The sequence below is a fragment of the Tupaia chinensis genome, unplaced genomic scaffold (genome assembly GCF_000334495.1).
Source record: "Tupaia chinensis unplaced genomic scaffold, TupChi_1.0 Scaffold144171_1, whole genome shotgun sequence".
Lineage (NCBI taxonomy): Eukaryota > Metazoa > Chordata > Mammalia > Scandentia > Tupaiidae > Tupaia > Tupaia belangeri.
The window spans coordinates 145,769-160,375 of record NW_006204027.1 but is presented as its reverse complement, the minus strand read 5'-3'; the positions used below and the strand labels follow the sequence as shown (position 1 = coordinate 160,375).

Sequence of the window (14,607 nt, the reverse complement as noted above, 5' to 3'; positions counted from 1 at the left end):
AGCCCGCGAGGGGCCCAAGGTCCTGGGGGGACAGCAAGGTAGGGATCGGCTGGCGGCGGGGCGTGGGGGGGAGGGAAGACACTGAGCTTCTCTCAAACACCTGGGGAGCAGAAGGTGGGCAGGTTTGGAGGAGGGAGCACCAGGGAGGACTGAGCACTGGCACCACAGGGAGGGGGTCTGGATGACTGGGCCCCCAGTCTCAGTCCTCAGCCATTGGCCCAGTCTGCCCTCCATTCCGCTGCTCCCCCCAGAGGCCCCAGAGGATCCCAGTCTGCAGGCATTCAGGATGCTGTGGGGTGCTGACAGCTCTTGAGTAGGGGTGGCTCAGCCCTGGGAGGGTCCCCAGGCTCTCTGGGACCTGGTGCACTCTGTCCTCAGAACATTCAGGAATGGAGTCTCAAGCACTGGCTGTTCTCAGCACACTCGGGTGGGGGTCTTGGTACTTGGCAGCCTCAGAGTATTTGGGTGGGGGCTTTCAGAGTACTCAGGGCACTTGGGGTTTCAGAGACTACAATAAAAAACGTCGGACCTGGGCCAACAGGTGGTGTGGAGGCTAAGGCAGCTGGATCCCACATAGCTGACCACACAGTTTGAATCCAGGACCCAGTGGTTTGAAAAACATGCTGGGTGCGTGTGTGTATGTCTGACATCCCAAGAGGAGAAGGGAGAAGGGACAGCGTGTGGCCAACCCCTCTGAGGAGGTGCTCTCTCTTTTTCTCTTTTTCTGTCTCCAGAGAGTGCACATATCCTATAGCAAAAAATTAAAAAATAAAAATAAAGGGACCAACAGATGGCATAATGGTTATGTCGCTAGACTCCAATGTAGTTGACCGCGGTTCGAGTCTCAGACCCAGAAGCTTAAACTTCGCACTGGGCATGTGTGTGTGTGCGCATGCTCCAAAACCCAAGAGGACACTGGAGGAGAAGGGACTGTGGCACGGCCATCTCCCCTGGGGGGGTGATTTCTCACTTTCTGTCTCTCTGTGTCTATCTCTCTGGGAAGTACACACACCCTATAGCAAAAAATCTCTCTAAAAACAAACAAACAAACAAATAAATAAATATAAAAACAAAAAATTCAGGCCAGCTCCATGGCTTGGTAGTAGAGGCAGTCAGATCTCACACAGCCAAGGCCACAGTTGGAGTCCCAGACCCAGTGGCTTGAGAAATGCTGGGCACATGTGTGTGTGTGACCCAAGTCCCAAAAGGATGGAGAAATGAAGGGATTGCTTGTGGCATGGCCATTCCCCCCAAGGGAGGGACACTTTCTTCTCTCTGGTCCCTCTGGCAAGTGCATGTGTCCTCTGGCAAAAAACAAACCAACAAAAAACTGGCACGAGGAACTTCAGATCCTGCCCTTACAGCAGAGAGAGCAAAGGATGGGGTCCTGAATGGGCCAGGACTCCGCGGGGAGCCTGAGAGTCCTTCCGAAGTCCTAGTTCTTCCACCTCACCTAGGGTCAGCCTGGCAGGGAGACGGGGCTGGCTGAGGCCCCGGGGTCAGGTGCACTCTGACCCACCTCCAGCTCAGCGATGATGCGGTCCTCATCGTCCTCGTCCTTGATGGCAGAGGCCATGATGGGGGGTGTGGAGGCTGGGCGGGCCACCTCGGACACGGCCCGGCGCAGCTTCACCTGGGGCTTCTGCACCTCCAGCTCCTCGGACTCCGCCTTCTGCAAGGTCCAGGACCCAATCAGGGACAGGAGGCACACCCCCAGCACCACTCACCTCCTAGGCCCCTTTGGTTCTAGATCATCCCTCACCTACCCCAGCTTCCCATCCACCCCCAAAGTCAGATGGGATGTCCCCCGAAGTCAGGGGCCCAGGGTATGATTAGGGCAAATATACAGACCTGGAGTCCCAAACTAGAGTCCCTGGCCACGCCCCCCTTTCCTCCCACCTCCTCTGAGAGGGGGGCCTCGCTCCCCTCCCAGATGTCCGTCCTCTCAGCCCCACTGCCCTGCCCCGGTGGGAGCATACCTTGATGAAGGCCGAGTCCTTCTTGCTGGTGACCACCACCTCTCCGGTGCGTGTGGTGGTCAGGCCGTGGGAGGAGGGGAAGCTCCGGCGAGGGGGGGGGGGTGGGGGTGACTTGGAGGGCTTCTCCGTGCGGTATCGGGGCACCGTCAGCTCATCTGCAGGTAACCAAGGGGCTGAGGGTCAGGGAGCGCACAACCCTGAGTCGGCAGACATCAGACTCCAAGGGCGTAAACCTTGCTTCCTCCTCCAGGGAGGATCAGGAGGAGAAGGAGGACAGCTCAGGGGACAGGACACAAAGCCCTGCTTCTCTCACTTGCCCATGTTGTCACTGGGCGTCCGAAAGCACCCTGGCCCCTCACTACGGAGTGTGGTTACTGGACCAGCAGGACTGGCAGCGCCTAAGAGCCACTAAACCAGAAGCCGCGTGTTATTCACGTGCGTGTTCATGTTGGACTTCGAGATCCAACTCTGCTTAATCTGCATTCTTCCCACCGCCCCTCAGCTTCCATCTTTTCTCCACTGAGTCTGGCCCTACCCTCCAGGCTCTTCTTTCCCCAATTCTTTCTCTAGCCCTGTTTCCAGGGCAACCTGCTGTAAAAGGTCACTCTAACTGTGACACTCCCCTGCCTTTGAGACTCCAGGGGGCTCCTCCCTACCCCTCCTTGCACCTGCCACTCTTTCAGCCTCAGCCCAGCTGAGCCCTGGCTCAGGCCACACCGCAAATGCAATGTGTTCCAGGCATTTGCAGATGTTCCTCCCTCTCCCTGGAACACCCTCCCTCCCTGGCCAGGGAAGTGCCTATTCATTTCTTTTTCTTTTTTCTTTTTTGCTACGGGGCATGTGTGCTCACTGGAGACACAGAGAGAGAAAGGGAGAGACAAAATGAGAAATCACCCCCCGGGGGAACGGCCATGCTATAACCCTTTCTCCTCACCTTTTCCCCCAGCATTTTGGGCATGCACACACACCCACCCAGCATGAGTTTCCAGTCACCAGGTTCGCGACTCGAACCATGGTGGGCCATGTGTGAGTCTAGCACCATAACCACCATGCCATCTGCTGGCCCCTGCCTACTCATTTTCAAGATTCCATGGGAAGATTCCTCTTAGGACAGCACAGCAGTTCACCTCTGCCACCATACTTATTTCTGGTTTACGACCTCGGAATGGGTGTGCAGCCTGGGACAGAAGGCCTAACCATTTTGAGCCTAAGTGGCTTCATCCGTAAAATGAGAATAATTACTATATCTGCTTCCGGGCTTGTTGTAAAATCATAAGAATTAAAATGACATTTGTAACTGTTCTTAGCAAGAGTAAGCAACTAATAAACATAAAAGTGTTATTTCCCCACTAAATTCTGAGCTTTTAAAAAATTATTTATTTGATTTTATCTATTATTATTATTATTATTTTCTTTAATTTGACCAGAGATAGAAAGAAAGGGGAAGTGAGAAAGCAAGTTGCCGGGTCTAGGACTCAAACCACTGTCAATCATGTGGGAGTCCAGCACCTCAACTACCATGCCACCTGCTGGTCCCAATTCAGTCCTTTGAAAGTAAGCACTGTCTTATCTCCGTGTCCCTAGCACCTAGCGCATAGCCGGTGTCACAGTAGTGAATGTATGAAAGAATGAATGACCACTGCCACTTCCGGTTCAGACTTCTGCCTCCTCCGTGGGCTCGCAGGCTCGGGGAGCATAGGAACCACGCTGCCCTGACCAGCGCTGCACCCATGCTCAGCTGGGTCCCTTCAGGGCATGCTCTTGGTCAGGACAGCAGCCAGATGGCTTTGCCTGGATCTGCTGTCCCCAGGCATGGTCCTCCCAGCAGCTTTCAGGGAAAAGCCCTGCTGGAGGCCAGCTTGCCCCACCCCTCTGGGTCCTGGTCTCCCTTCAGCGGGCTGAGGGTTGGGCTGCTGAGGCCCCAGGGCCTCCCTTCTCTGGCAGTGCTAACACAGTGATTCTCACAACCCAGTGCCTCCCCCCATCAACCTGAGACCTCCTGAGGACAGGGCTGGGGAGGGGTCCCCAACTGTGCACGCCTCACTAACCCCTCCTACCCTTGTACCTGAGCCCCTCCTTCCGCTGGGCTCTGTTCGGGGAGCTGCCTTCTGGCCGTGGGGAGCTTTGGGGGGCTTGTGGTCGGGGGTGGGGGCCGGGCCCGGGTGGGCCTTGCTCGCGCAGTCCAGGTCAGGGATGGCCTTGAGCAGCTCTGCCTGTGTCTCCTCCAGCAGCCGGTTGATGTCCTTAGCGCTGTACTGGGTCAGGGCTGCCCGCCTCTCCTCCCAGTCACGCTCTGCAGCCTGGGGGGAGCCGAGAGTCAGGACTGAAGCAGCTGCACTGCCCAGGGCCACTGGGGCCTCGGTCCCTTCCCCCACCCACATAGGTGAGAAACAAAAAAGGAGGCCTCACATTTGGGCCAGCCGCCCAGAGGACCCTCAGACTTCTTGGGCATCACATGCCGTCCCCGTGGGTGAGGAACGCAGCTTCGAGATACACTACATTCCTGATCTCCCCAGGCCCGCTTTTAGACACGGCCATTGCAGTGCACGGTCTATCCTCACGCCAGCCTCACTCGGCTCTGATCAGCACAGCTCCAGCATATGCTTTCTGTCTAGCAGGACTAATGTCACCCTCGCTATCCTCCCAGACTTCCAGTAGGAAACAACTGACCCTCCTTCCCCAAGAAAAAGGACCACCCTAGGATGGTGCTAAGAACACGTGAACAGAACTCATGGCCCCCACCCTCAGCACCCCTCACCAGTACCTCGACAGACACGGCCTTGTCCACGCTTCTCTTGCCAGGAGTGTCCAGGCCTTTGGTGGGGTTGCCCCCCTTGGGAGTAAGCGGGGGTCCTTCGGTCGGCCCACTCAGCTCATGAAGGTTCAGTGGAGGGCTGGGAGGTGGCATTTCGAAGTCCAAACCCTTGTTGAAGTCGGTCTCAGCTGTCACCTTCTTGGGGGACTGACTCAGGAGGTTGTTGGGGGGTGGCCACACACCCTCATCCACTTGCCTGGGGTTGGGAGAGTTAGGAGCAGTCTGAGGCCTCGGAGGGTAGCCTAGCCCGAGAGGCGGGTGTGAGGAGGGCTCTGGAGCTGTGGGAGAGATGGGGGCCTGGGGAGGAGTCCTGGGTTACAGTCAAGGGGCAGAGACAGTCCACACATTAGTGACCTTTGGGGGGATTGGGATAAGGGTTCGGACTGCCCTAAGGCTCTGGGCCCAGCATGTGACCTGATGGGGACCAGAGGTCAGGGAGAGAGTGACCTTCGGATCTGGGCCAGCGTGTCCGTGACCCCACGGCATCGCTTGAGGAGCCCGTCCAGGCGCTGTGGCTCCTCCTTCAGGAACTTCACTGCCTCCACCTCCACACGCAGCACCACCCGCATCTTGCTCTGTAGTCCTGGGAAGTGAGCTAAAGAGGGGACACGGAATGAGCCCATGAGGGTGGCTGGCAGTGGGAGTCGTGGGAATACCCAGCCCAGCCCACGTGCCACCCTCGCAGCCCCAGGCTCACCCTTGAGCTCGGTCAGCGTCTCCCCAAGCTGCTTCAGCACTAGCGCCTTCTCCTCTAGCTCGGGGCCGGGCACCAGCCGGTGGTTGTGGGACACGTCCCTCTGGATCTTCTCCACTGACTTCTCCAGGTCACTGCAGCCACAGAGAGACCCTCTCAGCCCCTCTGGCCCCAGCCCAGCCCCCTGAAATTGGGCAACTGGAAAGAAATCAGGTCACCAGTCAGATCAAAATTAAAAGCCACCCACTAGGCCACATGCCCAAATGAAATGAGAAATTCCAAATCTGACATGAGGGAGCCTCAGAAGAGCTCCTGGGGGGTAGGGGGTGTCCTTGGGTCCCCCTTGGAAGCTCTGATCTTTAGCAACATTGATCCAAATCTCCCTCCTGTAATTTGAATCCTCTGATTCTCCTTCTGCTAAGGAAGCAACAGAGAACTTGGCAGGCTTTCAGAGAACTGGAGGCAGCAGTACGCGCCCCCCTGGGCCTCTTGTCTGGGGGAGGACACTGCCCTGTCCACTTTTCAAATGATCCGGAGCCATTCAGCCTCCTTGCTTAAGTCCAAAAACTGCCGTCGATGTTCACTCACTAATGCTGAGCTGGTGCTGCTGGAGGCCCCACAGCCTTCTAGACTGTAAACCAGACGAAGTTGCCACCCCTTAGGTTGAACCTACATGGAGTCCATCATCCCAAGGCTAAAATCCAAGCTCTTCGATGTGGCCAAGAAGGGCATGAGGGTAGAAGCTGAAAACTTGGCTCTAGGGTCAACGAGATGGAAACTCCAACTCCAGCTCTGTCTTTCCCAGCAGTGAGATCTTGAGCAAGTTACCTCATACCTCCAGGCTTCGACCTCTTCACCCAAAATCTGGAGACAGTAGGAGTTCCTCCCTCAAGGGGCCGTTGCAAGGACTAAACCAACTAATGCAGGTGGAACAGCAGCTGGGAAGGGCCCAGTCCCTGGGAGCTGCCCTGGTTACCCCTCCAGCGACATTGCCATCGCCATCAGGCTTCTGTTTAGAGCCATTCTCTGAGGTTCTTGCGTGTACTCCCTTCCTGAGCCCTTTCTAATGCCGTTTTCTCTGCCTGGAATATTACACACACACACACACACACACACACACACACACTAATTTTCACTCATCCACAGGTCTCAACAGGAAGCTCTCCCCTAGTCTTTTCACTTGGGGTTGGGAGTCTGTTTCCTGCCCCCAAATCCCTGACGCTCCTTTGCTGGCTTTACAGCCTTTTAGACCACTAGCCCCAGGCAGGCAAGGACTACGTCTTCCAGATTCAGCTCCGATTCCCAGCCCCTGGCGTGGTGCCTGGTGCAGACTAGCCGTCTGGTAAATATAACGGTGGAAATGAACGAGCAAGTGAAAGAAAGCACTGCTGCCCAGCTGGGTCAGCCCGGTGCTGCACATGATCACTGCCACCCCTGACCCACAGGCAGGACTTCACATACGTTCCTGTCAAATCCCATCTGCTGGATTTCCGCTCAATAATCCAGGTGTGAGCGGCTTCGGAATCTCAGTTCTGCCATCCGGCAGATTTGCTTCCCCTCGAAGCTCTGTGTCATCAGCAAATCTTATCAGCATGCCTGATACATCTTCATCCAACTAGTAGGTGAAACGACATTCCAAGTTGGGGCCAAGGGCAAAATCCTATGACTCAGCACTCCAGCTAAAGAGCGATTTTGCATTAAGTACTTACTGTGAGCCAGGCCCACACTTAGCCTTCGGCTCTCATTACCTTATTTAACTCTCAAAATAAGCTCCGGGAGAAAAAAAAATGTTCTGGAGGTGGGAACCCTTAGTACCTCCAGTTTACACACAAAGAGTGGTTCTGACACTAAACGATATTTCCCAGCCTTCCTTGCAGTTAGAAGTAGCAGGGAGCTACTTCCCTGCAGTGGCATCGGGTGGGAACCCTTAGTACCTCCAGTTTACACACAAAGAGTGGTTCTGACACTAAACGATATTTCCCAGCCTTCCTTGCAGTTAGAAGTAGCAGGGAGCAGTGGGTGGCATCGTGGTTAAGGTGGTGGACTCCCACATGGCCGGCCACGGTTTGAGTCCTGGACCTGGCAGCTTGAAACTCATGCCAGGCAGGTGTGCATGCATTCTCAAAATCCCAGGGGGAAAATAGAGGAAAAAGGATTGCAGTGTGGCCATCCTCCCTGAGGAGTAATTTCTTACTTTCTCTCTCTTTCTCTCTCTCTCTCTGTTTCTCCAGTGAGCACATGCACCCCATAGCAAAAATCTCTCTTAAAAAAAAAAAAAGTAGCCATTTGAGATCTACCCATTGGAAATGAGTGGAGGGGTACATGCCACTTTCAGACCTAACACACAGAAAACTCCCATCTAAGCTCATCCATGCTCTTCGCCCCTTCTGGGTGATTGGGAAGGCGATGACCCTCTGGACAACCTTGGGAGGCACATGTTGAAGACGGCAGAACCTCTGTCAGCCTGAGTCCCTGAACGACTGCATGGAGGAGAGTCACCCTGCCAAGCCACACGATACTGTTCCATGAGAAAGAACTGTTACTGTTACTTCTGAACCATTATATATTTTGAAAACCCATTTGTAATGGCAACTACATTAGTTAAGATTTTGGTATTAGGACCAGCAGTTAGTGTAATGGCTATGTCGCTGGACTCCCACATAGTCGACCACGGTTCGAGTCCCGGACCTGGTGGCTTAAACTCACGCCGGGCACGTGTGCATGCGTGCCCAAGATCCCAAGAGGAGAATGGAGAAGAAGGGATTGCCGTGTGGCCATCCCCCCTGGGGGGTGATTTCTCGCTTTCTGTCTCTCTGTCTCTCTCTGTCTGGTGAGCGTACGCGCCCAATAGCAAAACCTCTCCAAAAAATAAAAAAAGATTTTGGTATTAAGAAAAACGGAAAAAAGAAGCTTAGAGAGACAAACTAGTCCAAGATCACGCAACGGCTTTGTGACAAAGCAGGATCTACTCATGTTTGACTTCAACCACTGGTTCTACCTCCACGTGAACTGACATCACCACACACACACCCACTGTGCTATCCTCCCTCACTCCACCACAGAGGAAAAAATTCTCCCCTGCTTACGTGCGAGGGACACCTGACTGGTTCAGGCTGTGCCAGTTTGGTACAACAGTCACCCCAAGCCCCAAGGGGGAAAAGACCCTCATTTTGGAGGGACAGCTCTGCAACTTTCGGGCAGAAAGGACTAGGCCCTCGTTAGCCCAGTCAGCACCTTGATTTTCTGGTCATCTAACTTGCCAATGTTTTGGGGCCCCTGATGTGGGCAGTCTCTGTAAATGAGTCCCAAACCAGCTTGTCTTGACACTGGAGTAAAAATCAGCTAGCCTTCCCAGCTGGTCTACACACTGGATCGAAAAGTGACTGGGCTTTCCAGACTCAGGTTTAATCCTAGAGGGTGTGACAGGGAGGGTCAGGACAGAATCGGCTAAATAATTTGCAGGGCCCAATGCAAAGTTTACATTCCCCCCCCCCGGTTTCAAAACTTGTTAAGAATTTCAAGAACAGGGACAGCACAACATTAAACTAAGATGGGACTCTGTGAGCATGGGACCCTATGTGACCACACAGGTCAATGTCTACAAAGCTTTCTCTGGGTTAGGTAAAGGCAGATTCTAGGAGCCCAAAGGTCCCAGTTAGCAGAGGCTGCCCCTAAGGGCAATGTTCACAAAGGGCTCCCATGCTCGGCTAGGATAGGTGAGTGAGTCTAACCAAACAAAACACAGAAACAGCTCTGACTTCCCAGAAAATGCCAGGAAAGAGGAAGGGGCACAGAGAAGCAGAGGAAGAGCAGGTGCAGTGTGGGGGTTGCGAGGCTGGGGACTGCAGAGGAGTTTCTGGGAGCCGTGGGGGTGGGCCTTCAAGGCCAGACCAGAGTACCATGGGGCGAGGGTGCAGTCCAGTCCCTGCCCCACCCATGAGAGGCAGGACCCCCATTCTAGGATGATGGGGAATTCTGCCAGAGGCCACATTTCAGGACTCAAGCTCTCAAGTAAGCAGTCTGAGTAATGGGTTTGAAAAATGGGGCTCGGGGGGAAGAGGTGTGAGGGGGAGAAGTCACTGTGTTCCTAGAGGACTGAGGTCCCCAGGAAGCCATGGATCAGACACTCATAAAGATGTACAAATCATCCTTTCATCTCTTCTGCCTCTGTCCTTTTTATATTTCCTTTCATTTATCTTTAATGTCTCAGTAAAGTTCCTTTTGAAAATTCTGACCTAGCTGCTCTCTGTGCTGAATGGAAAGGGACAGGAGAGGACAGGAAAGTTGGGTAAATGGAATTCCCTAGGTGAGGGAGAATGAGCTGCCAGTCTGCTTGGCGATCTGGCTGGAGCTGTCACTAAGCTGTCACACCTAGTGTGCTGAGGTGGCTGCTGCTGGCTTATTTGCACACGAGGTGGCCCCTGAGTTCCTCTCAGCTACACAGTGTCATAGGGATCTTTGCCTTGTGCTATGCTGAAACGCACATGTACCACCAGGCTGCATGGGCCCCAGGCTAAGGCTGTGACCCCTCTCAGGGTGCCCCTTGCAAGGGGTTCACACATGACTTAGTGAGGAAGCTGGGCTCCTCTGAGCAGCCCTCTCCTGAATCCCCGAGTTGCTGGCAGGATGATCGAACCTACATCTGGAAAGAACTATTTTAAAGATCTTAACCTGTGCACGGATAAGGACACTGAGGAACAGAGACGGGCAGGAATTGCCCTGATCAGGCAGCCCCTCAGTTCTGGAGCTGGGGGAGACCACCGGAAGGAGTAGGGTTCCTGGCTCAGCGGTGGAAAGGCTGCAGTGGGGTGGGGGTGCTCACTCCTGAATGGACAGTGAGAGGCAGCTTCTCCCTTCAAAGGTGCCAGACAATGCAATGGTGGCCAGACAGCCATTTGCTAAATTTGGATCCGCAGACTGTCTTCTGTTAACCCCTTCGTGTCTATGCATTTGGGGGACAGTGTCCTCTAGTTCTCCTTCCTCCAGAAAACACTAGAGTCCTGTTGGAGATGCACTAAGGGAGGAGGGTTTTCCTTGGCTCTACCTGGTGTCCAAGGTCAGGGAACTGGAGTGGTAGCAATGGTGGCTGGTCAGCACCAAGCTGGAACTTGGCGCTCAGAACCCCCTGGGTGCTCCACCTGATTGTTCTACCTGAGGGTTAGTTTGCACAGACCACAGGCCAGAATGAAAGCAGCGAGAGGGCACGGGGAAATCAGGCAGGTGGCCACATAAGAGTGAAGCTGCAACCCACAGGAAGCCAGTCTGTGGATCATTACCAAGACCATAGCAAAAGCAGGCATCAAGCCAGAAAAAAGAAATCAGGAAGTATGCCAGATGGTCAAAGGTTTGTGGGTCACAGAGAAATCAGGCCACAGAGGAGACCAACGTCACCTGTGATTCAGAGGAAAGGCGCTGCACCTCCCAGTGAAACCAGGTTGCGCTCACCCGGGCCGCACCTCCCTCCCCTCCCTCCGCAGCGCAGCCGGGCGCAGCCTCACTTGAGCTGCTGGGTAATGAGCTCCTCGTCGTTGAGGTAGCGCAGCCGCTCCTCCTCCACCAGGGTGCGCTGCCGCTGCAGCGGGTGCTCCTGCCGCCGCGCCGCCTCTGACACGCGCATGCTCAGCTCCGCCTCCGTGCGCTTCAGCAGCGCGCGCACCGACTCTTGGTTCTGGAGCTGCGGGACGCACGGATGGACGGATGGACCGGGTGGGAGGGAGTGGAGGCGCGCAGCAGGGGAAGGGCCGGGAGAAGGCGGGCAGACAGCCCGATACGAGGCGGGGCCCCACCAAAGATGCGGCTGCTAGACTGCGGGCACAAGCAGCAGCCAAGTGGGGTGATGGTGGGGACTGTGGGGAGGGACAGATTAAGTTCGGGGAAGAATAGAGGCAGGGCGAGGGCGGGAGGGGGTCATGGAGTGGGGAGTGCTACACTGGGCCATGCAGAAGGTGCGGCTGTATGGCTGTGGCCGTGAGCAGCAGCGAAGGGGTGGTGGGATGGTGAGGGAAGGAGGACAAGGTTAAGTTCCAGAGGAGTACAGAGGCGGGGATGGGGGCGAAGTTCTAGTATTTGGGGGCAGAGGATGGCCCTATGCGAGATCCTGCTGACAGTGCAGCAGCAAAGCTGTGCTTCAAGCAGCCCAGAATGGGGACTGCACTGAAAGGACTTGTCGCTGGGGGTTGATAGAGTTTCCGTGGCTGGAAAGGGAAGACTATTTTAACGACGAAACCCCATTCCAAGCCCAAATGGCGGGGGTGGGTGAGATCCCATCGTTGCCCATATGGCAATTCTCTGCCCCCTCCCCAGCCTGTCTCTGCTCATTATCCTCACCTGACGGGCCCTGGGGCCCTCTAGAGGAGCGGGCACAGCGATGCCAGGCTCCTGACAGGTGGGACCATCTGCCAGGCGGGGCGGGGGAGACTGTTCTGGGCTCAGGAAGAGGGAGCTGAAGGGACGTGGGGGAAGGGCTCCAGCTCGAGCCTGGGACATGGAATTTGGGGCAGGAAGGAACTGCCCCCAAGGGATACTGACACCGGGAGGTAGTACTAGGAATCCCGAGGGCTGTAGAGAGGGACTTGAGAAGGAGGGCTCAGTGAGGGGACAGGGACGAGAGAAGGTTCATCGAGGGATCGCGAGCTCGTGGAGCCGGAAAGAGAAAAAGGATTCGGAGGGGCCCTAGTGAGCAGGGAGGCCCGCGAAGTGGGAGCTCGGTGGGGTAGGATGGGAGAGTAGGGGTAGGATATGGGGCGGGACTTGTGGAAAGCGGTTTCGGCAAGTGGGCGGGGCTCCGGAAGGGGAGGTACCTGGAGCTTGCGCAACTGCTGAAGCTGGCCGCGCAGGTCACTGGCGTTGTTCTGCAGGCCGCGCAGGTGCAGCTGCATCTGCAGGCGACTAACGGCAGTGGGCTGCCCTGCAGGGGTGCTGGTAGCTGAGGGCGGAGGAGGGCCGGACACCGGGGTGGCCCCGCTGCTCCGACTGCCTGACCCGCAGGCTGTAAAGAGGGATCACGGGGATAAGGGGAAGAGAAAAAATCGTGAGCCTGGCAGGGGCTAGGCAAGGTCCTCCCACTCCGGGGTCCATACAGCAGCCACAGCGGAAGGAGGCTCTGACTCCCTGCCCCATGTGGTGCTCGGCCCTAACTGTGGGAAGCAAAGAGCCAGGGCAAGGACATCTTAGGCTAAGGTGACACTTCTTTATCCATTGAAAGCCCAATGATGTAGCTATCATTTAACCCCTTTACAGGTTAGGACACTGAGGCCCAGGAGCAGGGCCAGGATCTGTAGGGGAGGGATGAAGGGTCACTCACGCGCTGAGGGAGTGGCTGCTCCATTGGAGCCTTCAATCTTCTCACTGCTGGCATGGGGAAAAGATGGCCATGAGGGCACTTGGACCAGCCTTAGACCACCGAAGCCAGGTGGAATCTTAAATGGAATCTCCTCCAGTTCCCGCCCCCATCTCAAGATGGAGTCCCAGAGAAAGGACTCAACCAGAATCACGCACTGAGACACCGGCAGAGCTGAGCCCAGGGCTCCTGCTGCCCATCGCCCCACCCAAGGCCCTGGCAGTGGTGTTGGGAGAGGGCCTCACCTGGGGGTCTCAGGCTCTGACCCTCTCAGTAGAGCACTCTGCACCAGGCCTGTGAGGCTGGCAATCTGCTTCTCCATGGCTTCCATGCGCTCCCTGAGCAAGAAGGTGGCTTTAAGCAAACCCTCCTCTGAGCATAGTGTCCCTCCTGCTCAGTCCCCCATTCCTAAGATTAATAACCAGAAAAAACACCATCCCCTCTCTGGCCACCAACACACAGACAATGCAAAGTGACCCAGTGCTTACGGCTCAAGCCCACAGGCTCTCCGCACCCATCTCTCACCACTGCCTCCTTAAAGGGCCCCTTGATCTCTCCATTTCTTTGCATGTGGTTCCCCCCTCAGATATGCCTTCCTCGATACCTCCTCTCTGAAGTCACCCTCAAATTCTTCAGGATCCCCTTCTCCCACACCACCCAAGAGTAGAGCAAGTATTTTGTAGCGTGTCTCTCTCCCGTAGCAGGACAGAATTGAGTTTGTCCAACTTGGCATCAACAGCACCCAGTGCGTGCCTGGCACACAGGCCCCGAGAGAGCCAGCTGTGTGGCTGCTTGCCCTGCCTCTCAGCAGTGCTGCCTGAGGGCAGTTACTCCAGCCCTGCACCTTAGGAAGGGTCTGTGACAGGCAGGGGCTCCCAGCCTGGAGGTTAGATAACGAAATGTCTCTCTGTGTGTCCCCATTTCTTCCCAGTACTTCCACCCACCCACCCCCACCGTGGGTTTCAGCTGGCCCTGTGCTGGACAGCTCTCAGAATGGAAATTGTGTGTCCAGGCTGGAAAAGCGCTAAAAAGAACTGGTTCAGCCTCTCAGTTTTTCAGTTAGGGAAACTGAGGCTCAGAAAACACAGACACAGGTCTCCAGAGTCCTCCTCGGGGCTCCCTCACCTACTCCTTCAGATCTCACAGATGGAAGGAAAATGACATGCCCATCTCTCCGATGTCCTCCCTACGTTCAAGATGCTCTGGAGACCCTTAAGGCCTCTATAGGCCCCAGGGCTACAGACGCTGAGATCTCTTAAGTCCAGGACACACATGCCACGGGCTCTGCCCCTCTACAAGCCCAGGGCCCTAAGCCTCATGAGTATCCCTCACCTGGTCTCAGTGTCCTTGGCTGGCACCGGCGGCCCGAACCCAACCAGAGAGCGTTCTCCAGGCCCAGGGAAGAGCTCGGGAGGAGGGGCCCCAGCCGTAGAGGCGCCCCCAGTACTGCGGGTCTTGCCTCCGGGGCTCTCAGCAAAGACAGTCTGCCCCTCTACAAGCCCAGGGCCCTAAGCCTCATGAGTATCCCTCACCTGGTCTCAGTGTCCTTGGCTGGCACCGGCGGCCCGAACCCAACCAGAGAGCGTTCTCCAGGCCCAGGGAAGAGCTCGGGAGGAGGGGCCCCAGCCGTAGAGGCGCCCCCAGTACTGCGGGTCTTGCCTCCGGGGCTCTCAGCAAAGACAGATGAGGAGCCCGAGTCTTTGCGGAAGGACTGGCGCACGGGTGAGCCACGGCTGGGCGGCCCAGAGTAGGGGCTGTGCGGTGGTGGGGGGCCTCCGGG

General features: G+C 56.0%; 1 protein-coding gene across 1 annotated transcript in view; it reads right to left on the bottom strand.

The window, feature by feature from the left end:
• The window catches only part of SRCIN1 (SRC kinase signaling inhibitor 1), an 81,659-nt gene that overhangs the window by 16,771 nt on the left and 50,281 nt on the right, over positions 1–14,607 (bottom strand). The window contains 11 exon segments of the mRNA XM_006166121.3: positions 1,520–1,672; positions 1,980–2,134; positions 4,045–4,279; positions 4,744–4,990; positions 5,242–5,389; positions 5,492–5,622; positions 10,987–11,162; positions 12,289–12,476; positions 12,792–12,835; positions 13,073–13,165; positions 14,360–14,600. Coding sequence (XP_006166183.2) covers positions 1,520–1,672; positions 1,980–2,134; positions 4,045–4,279; positions 4,744–4,990; positions 5,242–5,389; positions 5,492–5,622; positions 10,987–11,162; positions 12,289–12,476; positions 12,792–12,835; positions 13,073–13,165; positions 14,360–14,600 — 1,811 coding nt within the window.